The sequence below is a fragment of the Phocoena sinus genome, chromosome 20 (assembly GCF_008692025.1).
Source record: "Phocoena sinus isolate mPhoSin1 chromosome 20, mPhoSin1.pri, whole genome shotgun sequence".
NCBI lineage: Eukaryota > Metazoa > Chordata > Mammalia > Artiodactyla > Phocoenidae > Phocoena > Phocoena sinus.
In genome coordinates, this window is record NC_045782.1 from 13,701,215 (window position 1) to 13,717,896 (window position 16,682).

Here is a 16,682-nt window from a genome sequence, read left to right on the forward strand (position 1 = left end):
TATGAAATAAAAAAAAATTCACCTCTGTTTAGGTCAGTCTGAGTCAGGGCTTCTATGACTAGTAGCTGAAAACATCCTAATACATAAAGATAGTCGAATATACGTGAGGTAGTTATGCGATCTTAAATGCAAAAAAATAGGAAATAAATGCTAAGGGAGTAACTGTCAGATCAGGTAACAAAATACATGATCTCCAAAAAGTTTACTGGGGACTGAAGGGCAACCTGGGCCAGGTAGATTGATGATGCTGGTTTGGGGAAAGGGAGAATATGATTTTAATAGGTCAGGAGGGCTTTTTAGAAAAGAAACTGCAGAGGCCTGTGTAGGGAAGGCTGAGTTGTACTGGTGCAGAACAGAAGATGTGGGAACGAGAAATGCCTATAATCAGGCCAGATTCAGAGTGAGCTGACCGGGAGAACACAGGGCCCACGACGAAGGGAGGACCATGGCAACAAAGGACTTGGAGGTCGAGGTGAAGCCTGGCCAGCCTCTCCCTCTCCTCCCTCTTCCAATGCTCCTCTCAGGCTTGCGCTCGCCACGCCCTGCTCTCTCCACATCTTTTCCAGAATGCGTGTGCCCACTCTGCTATCCAGTGACCTACTGGACATCCCACTGGCATGGCACCAGTACCTCGACCCCGGCATATCCAAGACTCAGCCCCACCCCAAAACCAGGCTCAGGGGACTGGATCTCCTCTGCCCAGTCATCCAAGTCAGAAACCGTACCCTTGCCCTCAACTCCACTATCCAATCAGTTCCCAGCTCTTCCCTGAATGCCCACACCCAGCCCTCCTGACCATCCCCCTGCCGCTGCCCTTCTCTTTCTCACTAGAGCTCTTTCAGTTGTTTCCTAACTGGTCTCCTAGCCTTCGGCCTTATCATTTCTAATCCATCAGCTGCCAAAGAGATTTATCGATATTTCAGATGCAAATATGATCAAGACGCTCCCCTGATTACAATTCTCGCAATGGCTGCAGACAGGCCTTCCTTCACTGTCTTGACTCTCTCTCCCCAGCCCCATCTTGCTAAGCCCTGGTGCGCTGTGCTTCAAGCGGGCTGGGCCACTTGCAGATCCCACGACTCTGCAGAGGCTGTTTGATGCCTCTGTGCACTTGCTCACGCTGCTCCCTCTGCCCGGAACGCCTTTCCCCACGGCCTTGCGGGTCAGTGCACGCACGTCTCCCGGACTCTGCTCAAGGCCAGCTTTCCTATGAAGCCTTTCCTCAGTCACCTCCACCATACTCTTCAGAGTTCACAGACCTCTAGCCTCATACGTAACCTACTCTGTTACACTTATTTGCTTACACGTCTACTTCCCTCCACTTGACCGTAAGGCAAATGCAGATAGGGACCACGTCTACTAAGCCAAAGCACTTAACTCTGCATCTGGAACACAGCAGGCGCTCAACTGACTGCACGCTGAATAAATAATAAATAAGAAATAAGAACGGTAACAGCTAACACTTTCTAAACGTCAGCATGGTACCAGCACTTTACCAGGACGTTTTTAACACTTCTGATTTTATCCCTCCAACCACTAGTAAGAGATCTATCATCTCCATGACTGAATGGAGGAGAATCAGCTGAGTGGAAGAGGGAAGTCGCTTATGGTTCAAACAGTGGTTTCAATCAGCGGGGTGATCCTGATGTCTAAACAGGAGAGACTGTGGTTGCTTCAGAGACCCAGTGGAGGCAAAAGGAAACATCTAAGGCTTTGCATTAGTGAGATGAGAAGGGAAGTTAAAAGGAAAGAGATGTCAGCTCCAGATATCACATCTACGGGAATGCCTGCCGATTGATCAGGAGGGAGTGAGGACAAGGGCCTGTGTGGAAGGGACCCTTCGGGCTCTAAACCAGAGCCAAGTGGTGTGAGATTGCATTATGACTAATGGCAATGACGCACACAGTTTATAACCTAAACTACTTCACACTAGAGTAGGCTTTGATCGTGCCCTTGAACTGGCTCTGTGTGCTAGACTGTAGGGGTGGGGTGGGGAAGATACAGGGACCAGGGACATGTCTTTGTGGGAAGAGTTCCAGCGTAACTGCCAGAGGCTCCTCCAGGCCGTTGCAGGGGCGGCAGTTATCGTTCTTGGCTGGAGGAGGGTTTTCTCACAGCCCCCATCTGAGGGTTCTGGCCTTCAGCTGGGAGTTTATAATGATGAGAGGGTACCGGGGATTAAATGAGATCACAGGTTAAACTTTTCCAGATGTGAGAGGTGGGCATCCTCTTCCCAGCTCACCCAATATGGGCTTAGTAATGAAAGCAAAGGGCTGTGAGAGAATGTGAGGCGGATGCCGGGACTAGGTAAGTAAGTGGATCCCTGACTCACTTTAACATTAGCTCCGTCAGACCCCTGTGCATCGCACTGGAGGTTCTTGGCCACGGCCAATTTTTATAGAGACGCTGTTTCTACCCGGGGTTACGGGGAGCGTCACGGTGCGATTTATCAGCAATGCTTTCAACACGCGCTAAGGAGCACCCAGAGAGTGGAGGGGTGTCAGCTCCTGGCCCACCCGCCGCCCCGCACATGTCAATGCCTCCCGGGAGAGGCCACGCGAGCCTTGCCTGACAAACTGGGAACTGAAGCTTACGCCACAAGCCACTCCATAACTGTTGCTCCTTAGGGATTCGTTTGTGAGGGAAAGCCTTAATTGAATACAAATTGGGAGAGATCTGGGGAAGACAGAAACTTGGAGCCCTAAATCACCCTTTGGGACTTGGATGAGAACAACCTAAATTCAGTAGCTGGGACTGGGCCCATCTTCCTGAGGCCCTCGCCTGCGAAGTCTGCCAAAATGCTTGTTTGATACTTGGTCAGAGGAGGTACTGACCCTCCACGGTGTCCGGTCTCCAGAGAAACAGTGCTATAGCCAGATGCTGACTGTCAAGGGACCAAACCATTTCCCCTCTTTAAAACAAGGCAGAAATGGCCACACAGGAGGACGTGGCAGGAAGACACGCACGCACCTACTTGGCAATGGACTGGCTCCCTGACTTGCTCTCCCCGATTTCTAGTACCTTCCCTGGGCTCATGCATGTCCACAAGTGGATATATTCCAGCAGCCACAGTAACGAGCGCTATGAGGAAGGAGTAAGACAAAGCTCAAAAGAAACAACTCATGGTTCCTACCCTTAAAAAGCTTATCATCTAGCTGGAGACACAAAATACATACATGAAATGTTGAAAAATAATTTTCATTACCCAAACCTGGGGGGAGGCAGGGGTGTCATTATGTCCACGTAATTCAAATGACAGGAGCTCCCCACTCACTTCTGTCTGTCTTAATGAGGATGACTGTATGGCTGCTACTGTTCTTTATGACTTTAAGTAGCAAATTTAGTTTATTATGCTTCTCTGGGGTACAAAAAAATTAGTTGGACGGTGGGGACACCTGGATCGGGTGCATGCTGGTGGTCAGCATGGCATTCAGAACAACCCAGTGGTGAGGATGTTCCAGGACTTACTTTGCAAATTTAATGCAGAACTGTGTGAAGTATTTCCGCGTGGAAGCCAGGTTGTCACGGATGATGGGGACGTTCTGTTTAATGTGAAGAATGACAGAGGTGACGTAGGGGCTCTGGTCTCCAACATGCTCCACATTCTGCCACTGCATCTGAAAATGGAGACAGGGCGGGACAAGCCTTTAGATCCTCTGCTGGAGGATAGCCTTGCCTCTTAGCAAGGAAGGGGCAGGGGTGGTGGAAATGAGCCCGTGACTTGCTGTCACAGAGGCTGATTTGTCTTGGGGGTGCTTGTCTCTCCCTGTCTATAGGAGCTAATCATGAATAGAAACAAGTAAGCCCACCTTTTCCCTGACAGTGAAGTGTACCTTTTCCTACCCTGTCCCTCTCAGGCTTGAAACAGCCTTCCCTCCTCATCTAAGTGCCATCTTCTTTCTAAACGAACCCTCACCAGGCAGATGAACTGGATCGTATTCTTCTACAAGCTGCTCCACCTGAAAGGGGCTGTGGCTGGACAGGGGAGGGACGTCTACTTCTGACCAGGCTGGCAGCTTGGGAAACCCGAGAGGTGGCTGGGCCACACGAAAGGAAACCTGGAATGCCCTTCTCTCAGGTACACGGGGAGGAGTTGGGGATTTTTTTTTTTTTTTTTTTTTTTGCCGTACCCTGCAGCATGTGGGACCTTAGTTCCTCAACCAGGGATTGAACCCGCACCCCCTGCATTGGAAGGCTGAGTCTTAACCACTGGACCGCCAGGGAAGTCCCAAATTGGAGATTTCTTTCTTTTTTTTTTTTTAAAAAGGAAATTAGAAACAATATGACCTGTGAGACTTGCTTCAAAATAATCTAGTGCTGGGAGGAGCACATGAAACAAGATTAGTGAAGCTGGGTGATGGGTACATGAGGTTCATTATATTGTTTTCTCTATTTTTTCTGAAGTATAGTTGCTGTACAATACAGGTGTATTGTACAGGTGTATAATACAGCAACAGTTACAGATGTACAATATAGCAACTCACAACTTTTAAAAAGTATAGTTGATTTACAACGTTGTGTTGGTTTCTGAGTGACTCACAGTTTTGAAAGGTGATGCTCCATTTATAGTTATTATAAAAGATTGGCTATATCCACTGTGTTGTACATTATATCCTTGCAGCTTATTTTCTCTGCTTTTTGGTGGCTTATTTCTTCTACTTTTCTATTTTCTCTACTTTTGGATATAATTGAAAATTTCCATAATCAAACATCAGACTCTTACTCCTAGAGCCTTTGGGGTTATGTGGGATTTCAATCAAGGGGAAGGGAAGAGGATCTCTGGCAAACACGAGGGGCAGGTCACAGGTTAAGACAGTGCCATGGGGAACAGGGCAGGGACTGTGTAGATGGCAGGTGCGGGGGAGATGGGCATCACTGAGAAGCCCTGTGTGACCCCTGACCAGGCCATGAATAAAAACGAGAGACCTGCTGGGCTTAAGTTCTCACAACCTGAGGAGAACTAGGGAAAATGCTCGGAAAGCACGTACAGTAAAAGGGAGAAAGAAGCAGTGGTGTGATACTGCTTCCGCCTCGGATACACATGGGAGAAGGGAGGTCTTACCAGCTCCCAGCCTGCCCCGCGCTGGGGCTCTGCTGAGTCAGCCTCTCAGAACGGAGCCGGGCTGTCTGATAAAAAGACCCTAAGCCAAACACAAACCATGTAACACGTTCATAGAACGAGGGCAGTAGTTCTGAGGCCTTGATGTCTCTGGCAAGAAAATACTATTTTTATAGAGCTCTTGGGGAAAGGAAAAATTCAATCCTGAGAGAACTTGTTTAAAAGAATCATATTGTACATGGATGATCCCCCAGCTCCTGGGAAGCTCAAATGACTCTATGTTTTACCCTAATGTTTCTTCAAGTCAGCAGATATTTATATCCTGAAAGCTTTCAGTCTGTGCAAGGACAGAACCATGGCAAAGCAGGAAGGCACCTCCGTCTTCATTTTACAGATAAGAAAACCAAGGCCCAGGCACACGAAGTCTTACGCAAGCTTTTCTTTCGTGAGGCTCCAGAAAGAAAAGGGTCTCTAATTCTTTTACTGGGAAAAAAATAAAAATGAAGAATGGAGAGATGGTAGAAAAGTCTAATATGAACTGACTTTATATTGTAATTCCTTGGCTATGTGTAATGTTTTCCTCTATTTTATTCAAGAGGCTTCTTTTTCCATCTGATTTTAGAGATGTGACCCATCCAAGCAAGGAACATCCTAGGGGGTTTTAAATGAGCGCACAGGGTTGAGGCCAGAACTGGCAGGTGCTGTTAGCACCTACGCTTCATCTTCTGCTCCCAGCTCGGCAGCGGCTCGGGAGCACAGGCCCCGGGATGGCACAGTCAACTGGGTAGACAGCGGGACGCACCACCCCTCCACCCGACGCAAAGCTCGTCCATAGTAACGACCACTGTTTTCCAAGTCGGCAGCAGTTTAGGTTTCAACAGCTCAAAAAGTTCATAAACAATTATCTACGCGCAACGGTTCTCCATCGACAGAAGACGACCACAGAGGGAGGTGGTGACATGTCCTGTCATCGGTTCCAAAGCAGCTCCGGGGCAAGACGGAGTGTGCGGCGTGGGAGTTCAAGTTCCCGCTGGAGAGCTATCTCCTCTTGATCACCACCGGCCATGTCAATACGTGCCCACATTGGGAATCGGTGTGAAAAGACTGGATTTGCCTTAATACTTAAGCCAGTTAGGACTCCACCGGTCAAGTTAAAGGAAGTATTGGCAAAAGGCAAGTAGATTCCCAAGTTTAAATTTAAGTCAGCTTTATGAAGTAAGAAAAGAATTTAAAGTACTGGAAAACAATGAAAGTTGACATTGCTCGGACTATTTTCTAAAAAATGAACAAAATATCGTCAGCGGTGATGCTGTCCAGCCACTGCCTAGGATGGATGCTTTGCCATCACCCATCCCAATGACTTGGGGTTTGGGTTGTAACTCGAATGACCCAATATACCTAAATCAGGGCCTACCGTGTGCAGGCTGCTTGGCTTGGCACTTTGCAAACATCATCTCATTACTATTCAGACGTCATCTTCCTCACAGCGGTCTTATTGACGAGGAGACTCAAAAAGCTCAAAGAGGAGAGGTCACCTGCCCGAAGTCACACAGCTAGTCAACAGCAGAGTGGAGGCAGCCCAGCTCCATCTAAAGCCCAAGCACTATACGAGGCCACTTCCTAGACACTTGTTAACAAATGATTTAAAAGAAAGAAAACAAAGAACAAAGCACTCAACTGGCCCTAGTTCAAGGGGAGCCTAGTTTCTCACGGAGAAGCTAATGAAATACACAGGGATCAGGCAAAGTTCTCTTTCCAAAAGGGACACAAACAGTAGCTTGCACTGGAAGAACAAACATCCTGAAAAGCCATCAGTCGAAGTAAGACTCCAACTTTTTCAGATGAACCTTGCATCTGACCTTTAAAATTTACCCCTCCATACTTCAAGTTTTTCCTTCTGCACTTTTTGTTTAGAAGGTGGGGTGGGGTTGAATACCACTGGTGCTATGTAAACAAGAAAAACAGTTTGCAAAAGAAGCGGTGACTAAGATGTAGGGGTGACAGAAACAGCAAGCAAGGAAAGGGTCAAGATGACAATGCCAGAGCCTGTGGGACCCCACGCTTGGCCTGAGGGAGAGGTTGTGAGGCCCGGGGCGTCGCCAGCGCCCGTGGTTTCTGCCACCTGCGGAGGAGTGTGCGGCTGCACCTCACAGGGAGGGTCGGGGAGACGCTCATTCTTCCTGGCGAGAACCCACAGGAGCAGAGAATTCTGACCCATCCACTGATCAGAGGACAGGGCTCCACACTAGTTTACCATGGAACTTGTGTTTCTCCATGGCTGTGTAAAACTTACAAAGGGGTCTCCTAAGAAACCGATTTTCCTTAAGTGAGAATTCAAATTTTCAAGTACTCATCTTGATTACGGGACTAGAGCTGTACAGAGCCCGGATTCAGACATGTGGCGTCTGGGAACACTGCAGGTAATCAGAGTCTAGTGCTACAGGTTAGGCTGCTGGGCCATTGGCCCCAGGCATGCACACATGCACACGCGCACACTCTCATGTCTGCCGGGGCTACTTTTACTCATAGAACAAGCGTGTGCTATGTTTCTAGGCACCTTCCCCATGTACAGCACTGAACCAAGTACTGTGGGGGGAATAAAAAAGAGGAGGGAACATCTGTCGAGCACCTACTGTGCACCAAGCACGATGACTGACATTTTCCTATGAACCTACTGCTTATGACTATGCAGCGAACAAGGTATTCTTACTCCTCCTTTACAGATAAGACAGGCTTGCGGACAATAAGGGGCTGGTCTAATGAAGCATAACTGGTAAGTCCGAATGGTTGAGATCTAGATATTAGTCTGACTAACTCCAAAGTCCATGTTCTTTCCACTTTACAACGTTGCTTTCCAAAAGAAGTGTTACCACCTGAAATGAACTTCAAATTCGCTGAGGGATCTGGGGGGCAAGCAAAATCTACGTACAGAATGAGCTTGTCCACAGTAGACGATGTAGTGGCGGTGATGGTGGTGCAGAGGGGGAGGAAAGGATGACTCTCCTCACCTCTTTGCTCAGGGATACACGTTCCTTAACTCCAGGAGGAAAACCAAGAAGACCCAGGATAGAAAGTGGAGCAAAAAAGGCTCTAAGAAGATATATATATATAGGGACTTCCCTGGTGGTCCAGTGGGTAAGACTGCATGCTCCCAATGCAGGGGGCCCGGGTTTGATCCCTGATAGGGGAACTAGACCCCACATGCATGCCGCAACTAAGAGTTCGCATGCCGCAACAAAGATCCCACGTGCCACAACTAAGACCCGGAGCAGCCAAAATAACAAAATAAATAAGTATTAAAAGAAGATGATATAGGTGTAGATTTTTTTTTCCCATTCACTGCTGGGCCAATGGGAAGGTGAATTTGTATAACTTTTCTTTCTTTTTTTTTAATAGATTTATTTATTTTAATTTATTTTATTTTTGGCTGCATTAGGTCTTCCTTGCTGCACGCGGGCTTTCTCTGGTTGCGGCGAGGGGGGGCTACTCTTCGTTGCAGTGCGCGGCCTTCTCATTGCGGTGGCCTCTCTCTGTTTCGGAGCACAGGCTGTAGGCACACGGGCTTCAGTAGTTGTGGCACACGGGCTCAGCAGTTGTGGCACGCGGGCTCAGTAGTTGTGGCTCGCGGGCTCTAGAGCGCAGGCACAGTAAGGCACAGTAGTTGTGGTGCACAGGCTTAGCTGCTCCGCGGCAGGTGGGATCTTCCCAGACCAGGGCTCGAACCCGTGTCCCCTGCATTGGAAGACGGATTCTTAACCGCTGCGCCACCACGCAAGTCCCCGTATAACCTTTCTTTCTTTCTTCTTTTTTTTTTTTTTTTTTTTTTTTTTTTTTTTTTTTTTTTTTTTTTTTTTTTTTTTTTTTTTTTTTTTTTGCGGTACGCGGGCCTCTCACTGTTGTGGCCTCTCCCATTGCGGAGCACAGGCTCCGGACGCGCAGGCTCAGCAGCCATGGCTCACGGGCCCAGCCGCTCCGCGGCATGTGGGATCTCCCCGGACCGGGGCACGAACCCGTGTCCCCTGCATCGGCAGGCGGACTCTCAACCACTGCGCCACCAAGGAAGCCCAAATTTTCTTCTTTTTAAAAATCTGTAATTTTCTGTAACGAAGGTAATTTGTTTTGGTCATAATGAAAACAAATCTCTTTTACGAAGAAAGAAAGATGTGCTTTGATTATAGGTGGTACATGAAATTGAGGACTTCTTAACCATGGAGCTCTGTGGGCCTCCTGAAACAGATCTACATTTTAATGACAGAGGGAAATGAGAGCAGATTTGAGGACTGTTCTAGCTATTTTGAAATGTCTTTGGGGGATAGTAAGGCGGCCTCCTAAATTAGTACATGTTCATGATCTTGAAACCTAATAGAAATTACATGCCAGACTGTAAGGAAATTTAATTTGGGTTTTTTTTTTTTTCTTAAAACTACCATTAATGGGCAAAAAGCTAAGTTTGTTTGATTTTGGACAGAGACTTAGATTCTTTAAATCTAGTGATGTGAGTAGCCCTAGGAAAAAGGACAGAGTGAGGAGAGGACCACAGGACCTTTTAAGGAAGCCACAGATGTTTTTTTTTTTTAAATCCTACTTGTTAAAAAAAAAAATCCTACATAAGGCCATAAGCAGACATACTAATTCCTAAGAATTCACAGAATTTACATTTAAAAGACAAAACTCTTCACATTTCCACCAAAGCACTCCAAACAACTTCCTTTTCAAGAACCAGGAGACTTGGTTTTATTTTTGGCTTCACTGTTATAAACCTATATGGCTTTTTTTATGAAAAGGAAAACCAAGCAACACACAGCCCTGAATGACAATTCATTAGTTTTAGGGAGAAACGTGCAGAGCAGACTGCACTACTTGGGTTGGCTGCTCAACCCGATTTCTCCCCTGTAGGAAAGTCAGTGTCAGATTGAGAAATGCTGAAGACCAATATCTAACAGGATGCTTGTAAGTGCTTGAAGAGCTCATAGTCAAAGTGAGCGTGAATGCACACTCGTGTGAACCCAGCAGTACCGGGCACACACTGTCATCATTTCTCCACTTTTAGACAAGTTACTTCAGCTCATTTTTGCCTCAGTTTCCACGTGTGCCAAAAACACTAACTCTTACTCTGTAAGTGCGGTGTGGTACAATCCTGCACAGAGGGGAGACCTGAGCCCTGGCTCTGTCACACGTTATCTAAGAGATCTGGCAAGCGACCTAACTTCTCTGAGTTTCGGTTCCCTTATCTGTGAAAGAGAGAAGGAACTAACACAGGTACCTTACATATTTGTCAGAATTAAACGAGATAATGCCTTTGGGTGCTCCGTAGGTAACAACTTACTATCATCTCACAGGGCTCATCTAAGAGAATAATGCAATATGGGAGGGGAAAGTGGTCTGAAAGGTAATTTTGACGTAACTTATCATCAACACTACTGTAATCTCTAGGTTACAGTTTCAGAGAAACCACTAAACTCTCCTCATATTTCACTTCCTCCATGTGGGCCTGGCCTGTTTAAAGACATTCCTGTGGATTTTCTACCAAACTTTGCCCCTCTGTGTTCTCCTCTCCTCTTCCAGCAGCAGGGCTCTTGCCCACAGCTGGGAAGCTAATAGCTAGATGTGGGCATTTCCTATTTCTGACTTTTCTTCAATCAGCTCCAGGATGCTACTTGTTGAAGAAAGAAGCCCTGCTATTAAGTACCATCCAGGAGCATCACATCATCCTCAACAGCACCTGGATGCGCCTGGCGGCTTCCGGGAGTCTACAATCCTGCCGTTTCCAATAAAGATGCCCAAGTTTCCTAACCTATGTCTACCAGCTCTACCCAGCTAAATCTGTGCAGGAGAGTTACTACCTATGTCTTACTTTGTCACCATTCTTTGGTCAAATGGGTGTCTACAAACTTTTGTTCCTCCTGTCTTTTTTACTTTCAAAACCACTCACGGAGTACTACAGTTAAACAAGAACTGTGCTGTGCTGTGGAGATCAAAAAATCAGTAAGACACAGCCCGTGAATTGTTCAAAGCTTAACGGGGGTGGGACACAGATATAAAAATAATTGTACAACAAAGTAGAGAGTTAGTATAGGTGCCGTGGTGTCTTGAGGGAGGAAAACACTCTGGATGAGACAAAAAATGGTGACATTGGAAAAGACTCAAAATAGCCAAAACAATCTTGAAAAAGAACAAAATTGGAAGACGCATACTTCCTGATTTTAAAGCTTACTACAAATCTATAATAATCAGAACAGTGTGGTACTGGCATGAGGAAAGACATATAGATCAATGGAATAGAACTGAGAGTCCAGAAATAAACCCATGTACTTATGGTCAACTGATTTTTGACAAGAGTCTCAAGACCACCCAATGGGTAAAGAATAAATAGTCTTTTCAACAAAGGGTACCGGGACAGTTGGACATCTACACGCAAAGGAATGAAACTGAATCCTTACTTCACACCATATACAAAAATTAACTCAAAATGGATTGAAGGCCTAAATGTAAGAGCTAAAACTATAAAATACTTAGAAGAAAATATAGGTGTAAATCTTCATAATTTTGGATTAGGTAATGGTATCGTAGGTGTAACACCAAAAGCACAAGCACCAAAAGAAAAAATACAAAAATTGGACTTCATCAAAATTTAGAACTTTAGTGCTTCAATGCACATGACCAAGAAAGTAAAAAGACAACACGTGGAAAAGGAGAAAATATCTGCAACTCATGTACCTGACAAGGAGTCTAGTATCCAGACTATAAAAAGAACTTCCACAACTCAACAATAGAAAGACAATCCAATTTTAAAATGGGCAGAGGAGTTGAACTGACATCTTTTCAAAGAAGATATACAGATGTCCAATAAGCACATGAGAAGCTGCTCAACGTGTTAGTCATCAGGGAAATGCAAATACAAGTTGAAACCACAATGAGATACCACTTCACACCCACTAGAATGGCTATAATTTTTTTTTAAAGTGTTGATGAGTGTTGATATAGAAAAATGAGAACCTTCACTCATTGCTGGTGGGAATGTAAAAGGGCGCAGCTGCTGTGGAAAACAGTTTGGCAGCTCCTCAAACGTTACACGTAGAGCTACCAGATGACCCAGCAGTTCTGCTCCTAGGTATGTATACAAGAGAATTGAAAACATATTCACACAGAAACACGTACATGAATATTCATAGCATTACTTGTAAGAGTTAAAAAGTGTCCACTGACTGATCAGTGAATAAACCAAACGTGGTTTAACCATATACAAGGGAGTATTATTCAGCCATAGAAAGGAGTGAAGTACTGATACATGCTACCCCATAGATGAACATTGAAAACATTAGGCTAAGTGAAGAAATCCAGTCACAAAAGGCCACATACTGTTTGATTCTATTTATGTGAAATGTCCATAATAGGCAAATCCCTAGAGACAGAAAGTAGATTAGTGACTGCCAGGGAAATGGGGAGTGACTGCTAATGAGTATGGGGTTTCTTTTTCGTGTGATGAAGATGTGCTGGAATTAGACGGTGGTAGTGGTTCCACCGAATTATACATTTTAAAAGGATGAATTTTATTGTATGTGAATTATACCTCAATTTTCTAAAAGTAGGCAGACATTTGAACTGGATTTTAAAGGGTGAGCTAATTGGGCAGACAAGGGTGGAAAGAGAATTCTAGGCAGAAAGAACAGAATGAGAAAAGGTGTGGAAGCCACAAAAAAAGTAATGCATTCAGAGAAAGAAAAGTGGCTCGGAGGCTGGAGTATAGTTATACACACAGGAGTGGCAGAACCAACAAGGTAGTGAAGGGACAAATCATAAAAGCCCAGTATGCTAACCAAGGAGATCATGGGGTGCCTTCAATGAGAAGGAGGTCTCCTCGCAGGAGGATGACGTAACTCAGTTTCTTGGCTCAATCCATCTTGCCAAAGAAGCCTCCTTCCCTCAACTCAGAATCATCTGACGACACCGCTCCACTTTGGCGAGCCCAATGCTCATTTTCTCACCCTTTATAAAATACAGTTATTTACAGCATCAATTATTCTAAGTTTTTGCCTCACCAGAATATAAGCTCCTCAAGGGCAGCCCTGTTTCCAGCCTTGACTATGTAGGTACAAGCACACAAGAGTGCTCTGTGGAATTCCAAAGATGTGTAAGGAGACTGGCAATGCTGACAAAGTTCTGAGCTTTCCTAACTTTATAAACCTGTGTTCATGTTGTCACTCAGCTCAGAATGCCCTCCTAATCACAAATCTGTTCAAAACTTTGCCATCCTTGGTGGTCTGTTTCAAATGCTACTTCCTTAAGAAGGCTTTCTTTGCTTCCCCACCTGGATGTGAACTCTCTTTTTTCGTCTGTTTGTTTTGCTTTGTTTCGGCCACGCTGCACGGGCGTGCGAGCGCAACATGTGGGATCTTAGTTGCCCAACCAGGGATCGAACCCTGCAGTGGAAGCTCGGAGTCCTAACCACCGGACTGCCAGGGAAGTCCTGAACTCTCCTCCTTTGAGAAGGGTGTATTCTGTACTTCTGGTACTCATTTCCTCATACCTTAACCCCCCTCATCTCACACATCTCTTACCCCACACTTTCTGGAACCTAAGCACCTTGGAATAAGGTCGACATCTTTCCCAGCCCTGGGACTCCCAGCACCGTGCTGGGTAGAGTCTGAAATGAACTGTTCAACTAGCAGCAAAAACGATGGAATCACAGACAGGAATAAGCGTTATCACAAAACAAAAGTTTAAAAAAATCCTAGAAGAAACTACACAGAACAGAAGGCAGGCACAGTAACAGAGGGTATTTGTCTAATCGGTTTGTGACCACTTGGCTTGTTTATATCTGGTCATTTTCATCACATGGATTTCATTTTGCTAGAACTCCGGAAGACTCAGACAAAGAGTAACGGCCTCCCAGCTGCTGCCTTCCCACATCTGTGGTTTTCCTATGATGTAAACAAAAGATTCTGGAGGTATGGTCTCTGTTAGTGTTTGCTGGTGTGGGTCTGGTGGAGAGATGGGTGGTGGGGGCAGTTTGAGGGAAATCCACCTAATGAACTGACAGTTCATATAAGCAACACCTGGAGTGTTAAACCCCCTACAACTGTTATTTTACTGAAAAAAAAAAATCCACTCTTCCTTTGGTAAATGTAAAAATTCTTTCACCAGCTGCATTCCAATTGAAAGTGTGTGGCAGTGCAGGAGAGATGGCAGCCGGAACAGATCATGTTCAGGATGTAGGCAGTGTTCCCCAGCAGCGAGGGGATAATCAGAACCTACAAAACCAATCTTCAGAGTCACGTTCCTTTCAGAAAATGAGTGAGTCTCCCTTTGCCTGCTTGGAGTATTCTGCTTGTAAACACTTGGATGCCGGAAATACACATCCATATCTGATTGGTGAAAGGAAGGGCCTTTTGAATGGAAACTCTGTGACATCAGCTACTCAGGACTCCCCACTGAGCGCCATAAAACTCCAAAGCTTAAGTTTTGGTCTTAGCCCTATTTTTGTTAAATATTTACAATCTACTGCAAAACCAAATTCACAGCAAATGTGTGTTTACACAACCTTGTGACACGGCCACTCCTGACAAGAGGGAAAGAGGACTAACGTTTATTGGCACCAGACCAGTCACTCTCCCCAGAAGGCAGATCCTGGCAGTTCACATCCTGATGAGGTAACTTGGGCCCAGAGAGGTTGTTACTTGCTTAACACGCCCAAAGGAAAAATGAGGAGAGTTAAGTCTGTCTGATTCCGAAGCCAGTGTTCTACTCTGCTACTGGTCAGTATGCCCCAGAGAAGTTCTTTCTCTAGAATTTGTAAGAATGTTCCAAGAGTCTACGATTCTAGAATAGGCATTGGCAAACTTTTTCTGTAAAGGGCCAGACTGTTTATATCTTAGTTGCAACTGAGACTAGATGACTCGCAAAGCCTACTTAATTCTGCCGTTGTAGCACAAAAGCAGCCATAGATAATATATAAATGAATGAGTGTGGCTGTGTTCCAATAAAACTTTATCTGGCAGCGGACCAGATTTGGCTCACTGGCTGTAGTCTGCAGACCCCTGCTCTAGAAGGTTCAAAGAGTGGGCAGCTTCGTGTTATTTGGTTTAGAATCAATGAAGAATTGCCTATTTGCAACTTAATTAATCAACAAGTATGAGTCTTCTCTATTCTATGTGGTCCATGAACTTAAGGAATTGATTTTCTTTTAGGAAGAAAAGACACAGGCACGTAAAAGCCAAAGAGCAACATGAAGCTGCACGTGATAAGCGCCAAAGGAGGGGCCTGCGGACTGAGGGCTGACTGATGGGCCACCACGATATTAGAAAACCAGGGTCCACAACCTGATCAAATGATCCTGCACCTGCACGAGAGCGCAGAGAGAGTCGGAAAAACTTGTCAGTGGGCAGGAACGAAAATGAGTCTGAAGTGACTGCCGCCACACGAAGGGTTTTCGGCACGTGTCAGATGCTGATCAAAGGCAACCTCACGGACTTCCCTGGTGGAGCAGTGGTTAAGAATCCGCCTGCCAATGCAGGGAACACAGGTTCGAGCCTTGGTCCAGGAAGATCCCACATGCTGCGGAACAACTAAGCCTGTGAGCTACAACTACTGAGCCTGTGATCTAGAGCCCGTGAGCCACAGCTACTGAGCCCCTGAGCCACAACTACTGAGCCCTCGTGCCACAACTACTGAAGCCCGTGCGCCTAGAGCCCGTGCTCCGCGACAAGAGAAGCCACTGCAATGAGAAGCCTGTGCACTGCAACGAAGAGTAGCCCCCGTTCGCCGCAACTAGAGAAAGCCCGCGCACAGCAACGAAGGCCCAACGCAGCCAAAAATAAATAAATAAATAAAAACGATTTGAAAAAAAAAAAAAAGCAACCTCTCCCTCAAACTTAGGAAACACACCTGCTCCCCGTCTCATTCTCAAAGGACAGGCAATTGACTTCAGGTGCAAGATCAATTGAGTGCTTTAGCAAACTCCTGGAGGGCTCCGTTCTCCTCCCAACTGGTGCTTTAAGCACTGAAGAGCCTGCAGGAGCCACAGGCAGGGCAGGGAGAAACCACCTGGGCTCACTCTTGGACGTTCAGGAAGAAGCACTTCCTAAAAGCTTACCTTGCTCATGGCTGTCAGGGCGGGGTCACAGGCAGCATCGAGATCCTGAACCAACAGCTGAATGCTGCTGGAGATGACACTGCAGATCAAACACACGACTGTGGGCACAGCTTACAGAAGTGAACTGGGAACGAATGACTGACCGACACAGCTCCTTCCAAATGTTTTAGGCACCTGTGTAAAACTCAGATGCACCATTTCCTCAGAAAAACTTGAGTTTCATTTCGGAAAGGAATGAATGACAAGGAGGAGTGTTTTGGCTCCGCCCTCCTTTTTGCTGTGTGTCCTGGTCTCACTCAGATGTGCTCCTACTCAGTCAGGACACCGGATTCCATGTCTCGTCTCCCCAGTTGCTACACCCAGAATTCCTCTTTGCTACCTCCTCCAAAAGGACCCGTTTACCCAAAATGTTTAAATCAGATCTTGTGGGGGTGGGGGGGAAGTTGAGAGAAAATGACCTAAGAAGAGAATTTGGACTTTTCCTCAGTAAGTGGCTGATGTGAAAGCAGAAGCTTGCCTTTCCCAAATCTC

General features: G+C 45.9%; 1 protein-coding gene across 1 annotated transcript in view; it reads right to left on the bottom strand.

Moving 5' to 3' along the window:
• Positions 1-16,682, bottom strand: part of VPS53 (VPS53 subunit of GARP complex) — a 123,964-nt gene that overhangs the window by 17,581 nt on the left and 89,701 nt on the right. Inside the window, exons 17-18 of the mRNA XM_032616739.1 lie at positions 16,152-16,230; positions 3,469-3,617 (exon numbers count right to left, since the gene is read on the bottom strand). Of these exons, the coding sequence (XP_032472630.1) occupies positions 3,469-3,617; positions 16,152-16,230 (228 nt within the window). The remainder of the gene's footprint in view (positions 1-3,468; positions 3,618-16,151; positions 16,231-16,682) is intronic.